The sequence below is a fragment of the Ambystoma mexicanum genome, chromosome 3p, assembly GCF_040938575.1.
Source record: "Ambystoma mexicanum isolate Mex_15411 chromosome 3p, UKY_AmexF1_1, whole genome shotgun sequence".
Lineage (NCBI taxonomy): Eukaryota > Metazoa > Chordata > Amphibia > Caudata > Ambystomatidae > Ambystoma > Ambystoma mexicanum.
The window spans coordinates 811,545,942-811,560,428 of NC_090925.1; the positions used below are offsets into that span (position 1 = coordinate 811,545,942).

A 14,487-nucleotide genomic window follows, 5' to 3' on the forward strand; every position below is an offset into this window, starting at 1 on the left:
CATCTTAGAGTTTTGGCAACCATGGCCGGAGAGAACAGTAGTCATGGATGCCTCACTCACGGGGTGGGGAGCCCATGCCAATGACTTGACCATCAGCGGTCGTTGGTCTCCATCGGAGTCCAGACTACACATCAACCTGTTGGAGCTGAGAGCAATCAGACTAGCGCTGAAAGCTTTTCTGCCATCAGTACAGGGAAAGAAGGTCCTGATAATGACAGACAACACAGTGGCCATTTACTACCTCAACAAAAGAGGAGGCGTAGGGTCATTCCCACTGTGCAGAGAGGCAATGCAGCTCTGGTTTTGGGCAATTCAAGAAGGAATCTCTCTATCGGCAGTTCACCTAGCCGGAGAGAAGAACTTGACGGTGGACGCTCTGAGCAGGCAGAGCAGTTTCCCATGAGTGGGAGCTAGCTCAAGAAGTCCTTCAAGAGATCTTCACCCTTTGGGGAACCCCTCAGGTGGATCTGTTTGCCACCAGAATCAACAGGAAGTGCAAATCAGTTTTGTTCAAGGGAATTTCCCCCGAGAGGAGCTCTAGGAGACACGTTCGTAGTGGACTGAGAGTTTTCACTCCTGTATGTGTTTCTTCCAGTCCCTGTCATTCCTTAAATGATCAGGAGGTTGAGTAGATTCCGGAAAGCCATGATCCTAATTGCCCCAGATTGGGCCAGGAGAACGTGGTACCCGGACCTTCTGGACATGTCCATCTGCCCTCCAATTCGTCTTCCGCAAAGAGAGGACCTTCTCTCGCAGAAGGGAGGTCAGGTTCTCCATCCAGACATCAGAACCCTCAACGTTCACATTTGGTTTCTGAAAGGTTGAGATACAAGGATTGGGATCTCCCGGATGACGTCATGGAGGTGTTGATTTCAGCCAGAAGGCCAGCAACTAAAACTTTATACCGCTGCCATTGGAACAAATTTTGCAGCTGGTGTAGGGAAAAGAATATTGAACCCTTTTCATACAATACACCAATGGTGTTATCATTCTTGCTTTACTTAGCAAATTCAGGTCTTCAAATTGGTACAATCAAGGGGTATTTCGCAGCGCTGTCAATCTTTAAGCGTACTGCTGAGGAGCCTTCATATTTCAAATTACCCTTGGTAATCCAATTTCTGAAAGGGTTAACTAATGTTTATCCCCCAAAGCCTTTTCAAGTTCCATTGTGGGACCTAAATCTAGTCTTAACATTTCTGATGGGTACTCCTTTTGAACCACTCCATTCCTGTTCATTAAGATTTCTCACTCTTAAAACAGTCTTTCCAGTGGCTCTAGCATCTGCCAGAAGAGTGAGCGAATTACAAGCTCTATCTTGCAAACCTCCTCATACAATCTTTCATAAAGACAAGGTTGTTTTACAAGTGAAGCCTAATTTTCTATATTTAAGAATAGGCCTGGCAAAGACGAGTTGGCCAAGGGAACGGGCATACTTGATAAATTATGGTATGGAACAGGCGTTCAAAAGGACATGGGAAAAGTATTGGGCAGCAGCTCAGTTGGCAGCAATGACTTACCATAACAAGTTAGTAGGGGGTGTTGGCACTAGCCACAGTACTCTAATAAATGAGGCCCTCCTGGTTTATTCCAGACTAGAAAGAAAAAAGAAAGGTTGAAGGAGCCCAAGGAACCTTGGGAATACAACAAGATTACATGATGTATTACATAAGGGGTTGGCCCTTTCAAATAGGAAGGGGTTGTAGGTCACACTCTGGGACAGAGTGGGAGGAAGGCTAGCAGCCAACCTCCAAAGGTTGGCAGCTACAAAAAGCAATGACCTTCTGGTGGGCAATGCCCGGTATTAGGTGGGATGGCCTCACAGCACTGGTTTCACACATTTGTCAGGAGGAAACTGACACGTTGTTCAGGCTGTCAGTACTATTTCATTGAACAACAAGGAATTGTTCCATCAGGACGGGGTCCACCTTTCAATCGCGGCTATGGAGATATTCACAAGAAAATCTTTGGGGACATTGGCAGAAAGAGGATGCAAATGAGGGCCTTTTGGGGGAACCTGAGTGGCCGTGTACCCCCTCAGGTGTGGCGGCATGGCTCAGCCCCGAGTTAGCCTTAAAATGGAGCAGGGCCCCGCTCACCTACTCCCATGATCCCCAAAAGCATATCAGTTATTATTGTGTGTTTCATGTTTCTGCCTGTACTGCTTTTATGCCATGACTGTTATGTGGGTAATAAAACGTATATTTCCATCCCACTTCACCTTCCTGAGTTATTTTTTACAATGTACAATGGCATTTATTTGGGTTGGGAGAATGTTACCGCCTCACTAGCCATTCCACCACACTATGCCACTTCCAGGCTAAACCCCAAAGGTAGAGGGCTCAGGCGGAAATAGCCTGGATGTGACATGAAGGAAGGAAGGGACACCCCCCACCGACCTTGTTGAAAATAACAAGGGTGGGGTGGTTAGCGGGTTGAGGGGCCACACCTGGGCCATTTCTGCTGGAGCACACATGGGCCAAAGGAGCACGGATGAACAAAAGGGACCCCAGCCTCCTGGGCGTTGATTTTGTCTTAGATAGGGGATGTGAGTGAGCACTCACCTTTCACTGGTTAGGATATGATATGGCAATTATAACGCACCTATAAGTGTTTCAAGGTGGATCACAGGGCTAGCGAAACAAAGACAAGAGGAGGGTCTCCAAAGGAACAGGACATGGCATCAGTTATACAGAAGTAGCACCCGAGGTTCCTGCATGCCCTCGGGCAAAGATTTCACTGTAAGAGCAAGGGGGTGCTAGCAACCCCCTTCTCACTTCTCGCTGATGCTGAACGGTGCTACAACACCAAGGAGCATCCAAAATTTCCCAAGTTGCCAGAAAATGGAAGTAAAATATAACACTTGGGTAAAGGGAACAAAAAGGGGAACGACGGGTGGAATAAAGGAAGTGATTGGCAGCACAGCAATCTCCCTTCTTCCCTTCCCAGGTTGCCAGAAAATGGCCTACTACAAATAAACACGCTCAGGAAGTGGGAAAACAACTGGAGGTGTTCTATAAAAGGCTGGTAAAGCATGGTTCTTCCTCCCAAGCAGCCTGGAAATGGCACAATGACGCAAATTCGCTTGGGCGGCCAATTGAGCCGTAGAGAGGTCATAAATGCCCTGGTACAATTAAAACAGCCAAGGGTGTCTCTTCAAGCAGCTGGAAAATGGTGCAAAGACACTTTGGGCACCTCCCCTTTTTTGGCTTAAGGAGAGACAGTGGGTCTCAAACAGAAGGGAAAAGAAGAGGTGCATAGCTCAATGCTGTGCAAAAGTCATAAGTGAAACAAAAGGCGGCATGGATCAGCTCCGAGTTGGCCCTACGATGGAACATGGCCCCCGCGCACCTGATCCCCAAAAGCATATCAGTTATTATTGTTGTGTTTCATGTTTTATGCCAGTACTGTTTCTTGCCATGAATGTTATGTGGGTAATAAAACTTACGGCCATATATTTCCACCCCATTCCACCTCCCTGAGTTATTTTTTACAATCTACAATTGTATTTATTTGGGTTGGGAGAATGTTACCGCTTCACTAGCCATTCCACCGCACTATGCCACTTCTGGGCTTAAGGGTGCCGGAAGAAGAGCAAGGTGCGGACTCAGGCAGGCAGACCCACAAGGCACAAGACATGGGGCACAGGCCACAGTCTAAGTGTTCCTCGCCACTCTCTGTAAGGCATCACATTTAAGAACAAATCTACACTGCGGATTTACTTGCTGGATTACTCACAACTTCTCCGGTCTCGGGCCAGTCTCAGTCCGACCTCAGTCAGCCCACATCAGAAGCAGGCACAGTGGTGGGGCCAGCGATAGCCCCCAAGGGGCCGGGAGATGTCAGTCAGAGCAGAGCACACTCACTCCACTTGATCCGTTCCTACGCCAATCCTTCTGCAGGCTAGAGGAAGGGCCATAGCAACGTTTTCTGAGCACGTCTACTGAGCAACTTTGTCATGTCAGTGTGTGGGACGGCCCGCGTTGGAGCACCATCCCAAGGGAAGTGACGTTGGGGTTAGGGAGGCGGGCGGCGGGGAGGAAGAGGGGCAGTTTATTTTGGGTTTTAGAATAAAGTAGACGTTGTTAAAGGCGTTTCTTGTGCCGTGTCGTTCCTTCACCTGTGTCTTGGCAGGACGACGGGCGGTCCCTGTGCGTCTCCGACCTCACAAACATTAACTTCAAACCATAACATAGAAACTTTGCACTGGTGCAAGTGCAATTTTTCACACATTTGCTCCAGAGAAATCATTGTCCTGGGGCAAACATGTATTGTCTCAATGCACATGCACAAGACAACTTTGATCTCAGTGGAGTGACTGAGCAGTTGCAGTGTACTGCTCAAGCACTTCTTTTTTTTTCCTTTTAAACTTTATTTTTGCATTTTGGTGAAACATGTATATAAACAAGCCCAAACCAGTGGATGCAAACTTGCTGCCTTTGCCCCCCCCCTCCCGCGGCTGCCCCCCACACCCTCCGACGTGTACATTTCGCTCCGTCGGTCCCATTCTGCAACAAGCTTCTATTGCGTTTAAGTCCACTGGTGTGCAGTTTGTGGCGACTGAGCTGGTGACTCAGTAGAAACGGCGTTGGAGAGGAGGTATGAGACATATGGGCCACAAATGTCCGGAGGCCTCGCGTGGAGTGGCAGTGTCTTTATGAATTCCGTTTCTGTTTCTTGACAATAGAGAATGTCTTTCCTCCAGCTCGCTAGGTTAGGAGATGGACCCCGTCCCCACGCCATGGCTGTTCTTCTACCCTCCAGTACCAATAGTACGCTTGCTAGTTTTCTAACTGGTGATAAGGATTTCGTCAACCCTAGGAGTGCCACCATTGGGACGTGCTCCACCTCCTCGCTGATTATTGCTTCGGTTTCACCAAGTACATCTGACCACAATTTGGCCACCGTCGGGCAGCTCCACGCCAGGTGCAGAAAGTCAGCGTCAGGTGTACCACATCTGTCGCATGATGCATTTGACTCAGGGTGATGTCTGTTTCTCTTTTTGGGGGTGTAATATGTTTGGTGCAGAAAATTGAAGTGTATTTGTTTAAAGCGTGAGTTAAGTGCCACTTTTTTGAGTGTGTCGTAGTATGTAATCCCAGTCTTCGTCTGGGATAGGCGTTTGTAACAAAGTTTCCCATCTTGCTTTTGTTTTGGAAATTGATGGCAGTGTGTCCATGAGCAGGGTTTTGTAGATTGTAACCAATTTGCCCTCCCCTTGTGCCTGAATTACTCCATGCAGTAGCTGCCAAGTGGGTGATTGTTGTGGGAACGATGGGATGAGGTCTTGTAGGGTATAACAGACTCTAAAGTATATGGAAATATCTAGGGAGTGGTGCTACCTTTCTCCTTCGCTTGCTGGGGTGTTATGAAGGTTTCTTGTATGAAAAGGTCGCCTAGTGTGCTTATTTTGCATTTGTCTGCCCAGTTTAGGAACACTTTCTCAGCAGTAAGTGGAACCCCGGGGATGAATTTGCGGGGAGTAGAGGTGAGTATCTGAACTGTATCCCATACTTTTGGGCCATTTTCTACCAGATTGTGTATGTGGATTGCACTATGTTCAGTGTCGAGTATGGCACGGCCCGTTTACTGATGATCACGGCCCTCAGCAAGTTGGGTGAGGCCAATGCCCGTTCGACCTGTACATGTGGTCTTACGAACTGGGGCTCGTACCAGTGGCTGAGGAACTGGGCTTGGGCCGCCCAGTAGTACCGTACCAAATCGGGTAGCGCTAGGCTGCCCTTGGTGACAGGGAGAACAAGGGATGTGTATGCCACCCTTGCGGGTTTGCCCGCCCAAATGAGGTCTAGAACCAGACTTCTCAGATTTCCCAGAAAGTGACGTGCCAACAAGATAGGGATGTTGGAAAATAGATACAGAAGTTTGGGGAGAATTACCATCTTTACCAACGAGGCTCTTCCCCAGAGGGTGAGCGGGAGAGTTGTCCACCTGTTCACCTTTTTCCTTAGTGTTCTCAGTGTGCTTTCGTAGTTGTCTTTGAATATGTCGTAGTGGTTTAGGGACATCAGGATTCCCAGGTATCGAACGTGAGCTTTTTCCCAGTGAAAGTTGAAATCATCTTTAAATGTTCTGGTCTTAGTGCTTAAGGGGAATACGATTGATTTGGTTTGATTAATTTTCAACCCTGATACCAACCCAAACTTTATTATTTCACGCATGATCGGGTTGAGGTTTTTGCTGGGGTTTTGCATGTACAGGACTATGTCGTCGGCATAGAGGGATATTATCAAACGGTGAGGTCCTATTTTGAGCCCTCTTTGAATTTGGCGTTCTCTGAGGCCAGCCGCTAGGGGCTCCATCACGAGGGCAAATATCATGGCGGATAATGGGCATCCCTGCCTGGTGCCGTGTTGGAGATTAATATATGCCGACCGAGTCAACCCGAGGGGGATTGCTGATTGGGGCTAATTAAAGAAAAGCGAGACCAGCTTGATATACTGTTTCCCAAGTCCGAGCTGCTCCAGCACAGCAAACAAGAAGGGCCACTCGACGGAATTGAACGCCTTTCAGCATCCAGCAGCACTGCTACTGCCTGCTGATCTGGGTCCAGTGCTGCCAGAACCCCGAACATTCTACGTATCCCAATGTTGTGTTTCGGCCAGGCACGAATCCTGCCTGATCTGCAAGTACCAAAGTGGGCATTAGTGGAAGTAGTCTATTTGCGAGAATCTTTGCCAGGATTTTATTATCGAGATTGATTAGTGATATTGGGCGATAGGATTTACATTCTTCGGGAGGTTTGTCTTTTTTGTGCAGGAGAATTACATTGGCTTCCCTTAGTGTTTGTGCGAGGATGCCGGATTCAATCGCTTCTTCGAAGACATTTAGGAGAAGGGGGGTGTAGGAATCAAGAGTCGGACCAAGTGGTTAGTTGCTGAAATTGTGCTTTATTCTTGTAACTTAACCAAATGAAATTATAGTCAATTGTTTTTAGCTGCTGAGAGTTACTTCACTTCTCTGGCCGCTTTCCAGGAATATAACCTTCCTTCCTAAGCCTCTTGGGTGTCCGGATAGGCCCACCAGTCGTTCCTTCGCTCTTCGCCCTCTCCGTATGACTAGAAAAGGAAACAACAACACGTTGATCAGCTCCCGGTCTTTTATGTGTTGTGAGTAACTTGTTTCCCCTCCAATAGGGTCCTTCCCCGTCTATCTGGCTTTCTTTTGGTTGTTCCTGCCACATCCCGCCTCCTTTAAAGGCTGCCGTCTGGGTTTGTGTTTCCTGATTCTCCCGCCTGCCAGGGGAGTCCCGTCCACCTTCCCATCTGTGCCCCGAGGCCCCTCCTTCCCCCTGCACTGATGTCCCCGCTCGCCCGCTCCCGCCGAGCGAACTGCACCCGCAGAGCGGCCCGCTCCGTCTGGCAAGCCGTCTCTCTCTTCTTGCCTGCTCCGGCGGCGAGAGGAACACGCCGGGGTGCGCGTGTCTCTGCACCGTGGCTGGCCGCGGTTCCCGCGTCCTCGTCGTCTCCAGCCCTGAGCCCCGGTCAGCACCCGCGACGGCCGCCACGGCGAACCAAGGTAAGGGCTGGCAGAATTAATGGGCAGCTTTGTGGTCCACTGCCACGACTCCACGTTCTCCCATTTCCCCTCGCCTGACGGGACCCACCTCACAGGGGGCTATGACTGGGGCGAAAAAATTATAGAACTCACCGGTTAACCCGTCGGGTCCTGGGGCTTTGGATGGCGCTAGCCTTTTTATTGATTCTTGAATCTCATCTAGTGTAATGGGGTCATTCAGTGGCTCGCGGAGTTCCCTCTCCACCCAGTACAGTTCTGTGTCGTTGAGATAGTTCTGAATCGCCTCAGTGTCTGTTGGGTGCCTGGCACTGTATAGCTCTTGGTAGAATGCTCTGAACACTTCGACTATGTCTTCTTCTTTGTGTAGTATATTTCCCTGCGGTGATCGGATACTATCCACCCTGGTTGGCTTCCTATCTGCAGCTATGAGACGTGCAAGGAGGGCTCCAGGTTTCTGGCCTTCGCCATACTGTCCAATTCTGTGATTGTGGCCCAGAAATTTTAACTCACGTTCCGCTAGGTTTCTGAAGTTGAGAAGTTCTTCTTTCAACATTGCCTGGATGTGGTCTGAATTATTGATGGCTTGCTGATTTTCCAGGCCTTTCAGGTGAGTTTCGCTGGTGCCTAGTTCTCATCGGATAAGTTTCAGAATTCCATTTTCTTTAGCCAGACAGACGCCCCTTACATAGCATTTGAGTGACTCCCACAGCACCCCTGCGGAGTTGACAGTGCTCTGGTTAATTTCAAGGAAGGTGCTGATTTCCTCGCGTAGTTCTGTAGCAAAAACATGATCCGCAAGTGATCTAGGTTTAAAGCGCCAATTGGGGAGGCCGTGGTCTAGTATCCAGTAGGCAGCATTCGAGTATTACAGTGGCGTGATCCGAGAATGTTTTGGGGAGTATTTGGCAGCTGCCCCATTGCCAATTGCTGTATGCGGAAACTAGCAGGTAATCGATACGAGAACTTGTATTATGGACGCTTGAGTGATATGTGTAGTCTCTGATTTCCCAGTTGTGGTTTCTCCATATATCAGATAGGTCGAATGCTCTGCAGATCTCTTGCACTTGTAGGCTGGCCTTAGATGGGTTCACTGTTGTTGGCTGTGACTTGTCTTTCTGTGGGTCAAGATGTGTATTCAGGTCGCCTCCCCAGATTATGGTTGCGTTACGCACTTGCGTAAGGCGGGAAAGCACCCAGTCGAAGTTGTTAGCGCCGTCTGTGTTGGGGGCGTAGGAATTGACGAATACCACGTCCTCTCCCTCCACGATCATACCACGTCCTCTCCCTCCACGATCCCGTGTACCAGGAGTGCTCTTCCATCGGTGTCCCTTTCCATTTTGATCAAGCGAAAACACAGCGAAGAGTAAGTTAGGATTGCGACTCCCCTGGTGTAGATGAGTAAGAAGAGAAGTAACGGTGGCATCCCCAATTGCGGGCCCAGAGGTGTTCATTTTGAGGCAGAAGGTGGGTCTCTTGAATCATTGCCACCTCTATCTTGTGCCGTCTGAGCAGTTGCAGGATCTTATGTGTCTTGGGTGGGATATTGCCCCCTCTAATGTTCCAGGTTGCTACTTTGAATTGGCACAATGATGTTTTATATGGAACCCGTTTGAGGGAGTCGCGGTGGACTTCTCCTCGGTGATGTCCCGGTACTTCGACCGACTGGGTCATATGGGAACTTCTTCAGATGTGAGGGTGTGCGGGGGGCGGCCCCGGGGCCCGGGGCGAGGTCTGTGGCTGGGCGGTGGTGCATGGTGCGCACTTTGACCAACAACAACATTATAACAACTTTCCTTACACGGACAACCCCCAACTTGTCCGTTTGGAATCCCCCCAACTAGAACACAAAACGTGCGGTGCACGGGGGGCAGGTGGCCTTCCAAGACTTAGGCCCCCACCTCCCGATTGCGAAGATTGACCTGATGGCTTGTTTCCATATTGCTTTGGATCAGTGTCGCGGGTGTTCATCAAGGTGGGATTCTCCCCGCCCTTTCTCTGCTTGCAGATCCGGCCTTCTGGTTTGTGGGTTTACAACCCTGCCTGTCGAGGAACAGTGTGGCTTCCTCGGGGGAATTGAAGAAATTAGTATTTCCCTCATGTTGAATGCGTAGTCTCGTAGGGAAGAGCATCGAATACGTGATTTGGTTGTCGCGCAGCCTGTGTTTAACATGGGTAAACGACCTCCTTTGGGCTTGGACTGATGGAGAGAAGTCCGGAGAAAACTGAATGTCGTCCCCGTCGTAGTGGAGTTTGCCCTTCTCTCTTGCCATTCTTAAAATCGCATCCCTGTCCTTATAGCTTAAGAGCTTGGCGATGATCGGACAGGGGGGTGTCCCCGGGATGGGTCTGGTTGCAGAGATCCTTTGGGCTCTTTCCACCACGAATAATTGCGACAGCACAGTGGGGCCAAATAGCTCGGTGCATAGTTTCTCGATGTGCTCGATGTGCGCTTTTGTTTGGTAGCTGTTGCTCCCTGACTCCGACTATCCTTATATTATTTCATCTGGAGCAACCTTCCAAGTCCTCATTTGTAGCCAAAACAGTTTTCATTTGGCCCTCAAGCATGGAGACTTGGGTGGTGAGTGCTGATGCGCCATCAGCCAGATCAGAGACCCTTTGATCGAAGGAGTGTAACCTGTCGCTGTGTTTATCGAGGCGGTGTTGCAGCAGGTCCACCTTGGACGAGAGCGAGTCTATCTTGCAGTCCAAGCCGCCTATCCCTGCTTTTAGTTCCAATAAGATCTCCCTAATGTCTAGTTGTTGCAGGTGTTCTTCCTCTGATGGATTAGTTGGGGATTCTGGGTGGTTATCCGATCTGGGCGTTTTGGGTGCTGGGCTCGCATCAAAGTTGAGTTTTCTCGGGGACTTGTCCGTCTTCCCCATCTCGGCATTGGCGGATATGTGGGAGCTGTTCGGCTGTTTGTCCTGTGCTGTCGGAGGCAGGGTCGGAGCGTCCAGTTTTTGCGTTTTATGCCTTGTACGTGGGACAGGACGGAATAGCTGTGCCAGCACTTGTGGCTGTGTCCGGTTGCTGCGTGTACCTTGTGGGGCGCTGGCAAAGTGTGCACGGATGATAATCTCACATGGGGGACTGGGGTAATTAGTAGCTGTCCGTCTCTAGCCCAAGTTCTTTACCCTGAGGGGGTGTCACTGGTTTCTGGTGTTAAACAAGCAGATTTTCGCTGCTGTGTGCCGCACTAGGAGGGGCCTGGACCGGGTTGCGTGAAGTGTCTTTATATCCCGTCGCTTAGCTGAAACGGCGGGAGTGCCTCGGGGAGCAGATACCTCTGCAGGGTGTCCCCTTTCTTGCCAGTCCTGTTGTTGGCTTATTGTCCTGTTTGCTTTGCGTGCCTCTGTGTGCTTTTGCGCGCCTCCCGCCTCTCACCTGCCGGTGTCCACTCCGACACCGTCTTTCTTCTGCGTGTGGGCCTTGTAGCTGCTCCGCAGGGTTGGGGAAGCGCCACTGCCGTCTCACGCATCTCCTCCGCGCACTCGGGAAGGCAGGCTGTTCGCGGCTTGGCTCGGCCGGGCAGCCGCTCGGCACCGCGAGGCACTGCGGGTCTTGGACGGTTGCACGCAGTGGGCCAACTCCAGCAGTGCTGCCCAACGGTGCCTCCTCCCTGCTGCTGCTGGACCCGGCAGGTCTCACGGGTGGGTCCACGGCTCCTCCTACTAATCCCCGGAGGGTTGATGCTGGGCGGGCCGGTGTTCCAGGGACCCACGTGGTTCGCGATTGTGTGGCCTGTACCACGCTGCAGATATCTCGCAGAAGGCGAGTCCGATTTGCTCCAGATTTTCTGCAGGGATGAAGTGCCATGCTGGAATAGTGTAATTCTTGCGTATTTGGTGATTTTGCCTCAGGATTGCCGCGATTAAACAGGATTCATGTGGGAGGTAGCCGAGAGCTTACAGGGGATCCGCCATCTTGGTTGGCCCTCTAGCGCCCTCTGTGCTCAAGCACTTCTTTAATACAGACCATGATTACTATGGACGTATATACTCACAGAATATTTTCTGAGGAAGTAGTACATGGACTCTCATTCCAAGAGGATCTTTTGGAACAGGGCGGTCTTCTGAACCATCCTGATCTTAGGTAGTCCTTTTGCAATCTTAGGCATAGAGGCAGATTGCTCCATAAATCTATGCCAAGTGCCCATAGCATTGCTCCACTGCATTGCTTTTCCTTAATGCTGGCAGGGCGATCTGCATTCATTAGCAGAGCTTACGTTCTTCGATGCAGTGCTTTATACAACCACATTCCGGGCCATATGCATTGGGTAAGTGGATCCTGCAGTCCAATAAGCTTTGTCAGTGACATTTAGCTATTTGAAGAATATACTATATTCCACTTGGAGTCAGGGGTGCACTTTTAGTGTGCGACTGTTGTGTGTCTATATGTTGAGGACCATACATATTGCACTGTTTTACTGTAACTTATGTTGTTCTATTCGGGCTTTAGTGTGGCCAGGATTGACACTATTGCAATGGTCTAAGCAAATACGTGCCGAGGCTCTTAGGAAGTCATCATTGAATCAGTTATCAGAAAAGGATGGATTTGCTTGAGGAGGTGTAGTTAGATGAAGGGGTTTTGTTTTTCTCGGGGCCCGTCTCGAGCAAAGGTAAGCATTGCACTACAGTTAAGGCCCAAAGTTCATTTGTATCCTGGAGGAGCAGATTGAGTGAGGTCCATGAAAAGGTAAGCTACAGGGGTTAGTTGTGCCACAGAGCAGTATTTCAGTTTTCGACCCGCTGGGGTATAGGCTGATGCCAAGCATCCTTTTTAATAGATTTTAGTTAGATGTGTTGTAATCCAACAAGATCAACTTTGCTGAATGCGGCAGCAGGGATTGGTTCTCCTCTAGGCAATCATGACTTGTTTATCATCCACACAACATTTGTAAATGCATGGCAGAGTCATCATTGAGCATGGCAAATAGTTGTATGCATGCGTACACCAGCCACACTGCTAGTGCTGTTCCTTGCGGGACTCTGCTGGTTGTTGATTGGGGTGTTGAGCTGAATTGTCAGTATTTACATAGGTTGAACCATCTTGCAGGGATGATGTGAACAATACACTCCAGTGGTGTGCTGCAGGTGATGTAGAAGAATGTGATGGTTGAATGCAACCAATTATGGTACGCTCATATGATAAGTTATAGATCTCAAAATATGATGGCCTGTGGAGAGACTAGGCCTATTTCGGCTTTACTAAGAAGCTCGAGTGAGCGTGAGCTCTGTAATAGGCAACTATAACTAGAGGAAAAATGGGATGAGGTGCCTGGGAAGAAAGAGAGAAAAGAAATAAAGGAGCTGAAGATCAGGAGACAGAAAGGAGGCAGGTAAAGAAGGGAGATCAAAAAATTGATGTTAAAAGGAAGACATTGAGAAAGGAAGGAGACCAGGGAGAAAGGCAACTTGGGGTGAAGAAGAATTTAGATGAGTTGAATAAGAACGGAGGAGAGGTTGAGTAGAGGTGTGAAAGATTGATGGCAAGGAGAAGTGGAGCTGATGTAGAGTGAAGATAAGAAGGATTGATGGCAAGCAGGTGGGGTAGAGTAGAGATGTGGAAGATTGATGGCAAAGGGTTTTAGGGAGCAAATTCTACATTTGGTAATCATTCATTAGGGAGAGCTGTGGTGTCCAAGTAATCATCTCGCAATTATTGTTTATAATCTCGATAGTGCGACATACATTTCTCTACAAGATAACTAATTTGCTAGTCTTCTAAACCTGTGTCTGCTTATGAGCATGTAATGATATGATATGTCATTTATAATGTAAACAAGGGTTTTTAGGCGTTTCTACATACCCTCTGTCACAATACAAGTGGCTGGGCCTAATTATTATGCTGTAGGTATGCTATAGTGCATGAGTATTAAAGGATGGATGCCTATCCTTACATATAAGCTGTGCTATTATACATCAATGAGCATGGGTGTACCATGCTTAGGGCTAATTACCTTGAAAGTTTCCTGTGCAACGGCGTATAAAGATAAGCCCTTTATGTACTGAAAGCGGGTCCGTCTTAGTGCATAGTTATTTAGGGGTGTGAGAGAGAGAGTGATTTCAGTTAAGGAGGTCATATTCCTTAGCCTTACACACAATCAAAATCTGGGCCTCGGTTCAACTGTCCCCATAATCTTCGAATGCTGTGTGGATTTTTATTTCAGATAGCCAGGGCTGGAAACATTTTTAGGTGACTGATTTGGTTATCAAAGTGCCAGCTGGTTGGTACTTACTTTTCAAAGCAGTGAGCCGCTGAGACAACCCAATTATTGCTGATTAGGGACCCGCCGCAGATGTGGCTCCCACTTTTCCGCAAACTGATCTGCCAGGGCCATTCTCCAGCCTGTGCATTCTGCCCACCAACGATGCGACTCGAGATAACAGGCTTCCCACAAACTAGTAAGAAACAAAAATGCAGGCCATCACACACAAGCAGTGTCCCAAAATATGTACATTGCAATGTTATTTCGTGTGAACAGTGAGTAGTGACCATTTCTATTTAGAATATTTCACTGCCATTGTCTCAATCTCACTCATGACTTGGTGAAATCAGTGATTTCCTGCCAGCTCGTGTGCCATCAAAAATGTTGCCAATTTTGACCTTTATGTCAAAGGTATGAGGTTTATGGTATCAAACTGAGAATCAAATTGACCTAGCTTCCTGCAGATCAATTTCTCCTGGAATTGGATTGCGAGTAGAGCAATTATGCCGAAAATGATTCCAAGTGGAGAGCAATTTGCGCCTTGAAACACATTGTGTATAGGCGCATTATAAATACCCAATATATAAATGAGGCCTGGAACTGTTATGCAAGAAGTGGAAGTATGCCAAGAAGTGTATTGGAGGAGAGCATTTATTCCAGGAATTGTAATGCGAGGGGAGCAGCTATGCCAGGAATTGTGGTGCAAGCAGAGGTAGACTGCCAGGAATTGTTCCACCTGGAGAGC

The 14,487-nt window shown here is 48.7% G+C and overlaps 1 protein-coding gene across 1 annotated transcript in view; it reads right to left on the reverse strand.

The window, feature by feature from the left end:
- Positions 1-14,487, reverse strand: part of LOC138580921 (serine protease 33-like) — a 187,660-nt gene that overhangs the window by 112,903 nt on the left and 60,270 nt on the right. Inside the window, exon 3 of the mRNA XM_069651853.1 lies at positions 13,773-13,935. Within this exon, the coding sequence (XP_069507954.1) occupies positions 13,773-13,935 (163 nt within the window). The remainder of the gene's footprint in view (positions 1-13,772; positions 13,936-14,487) is intronic.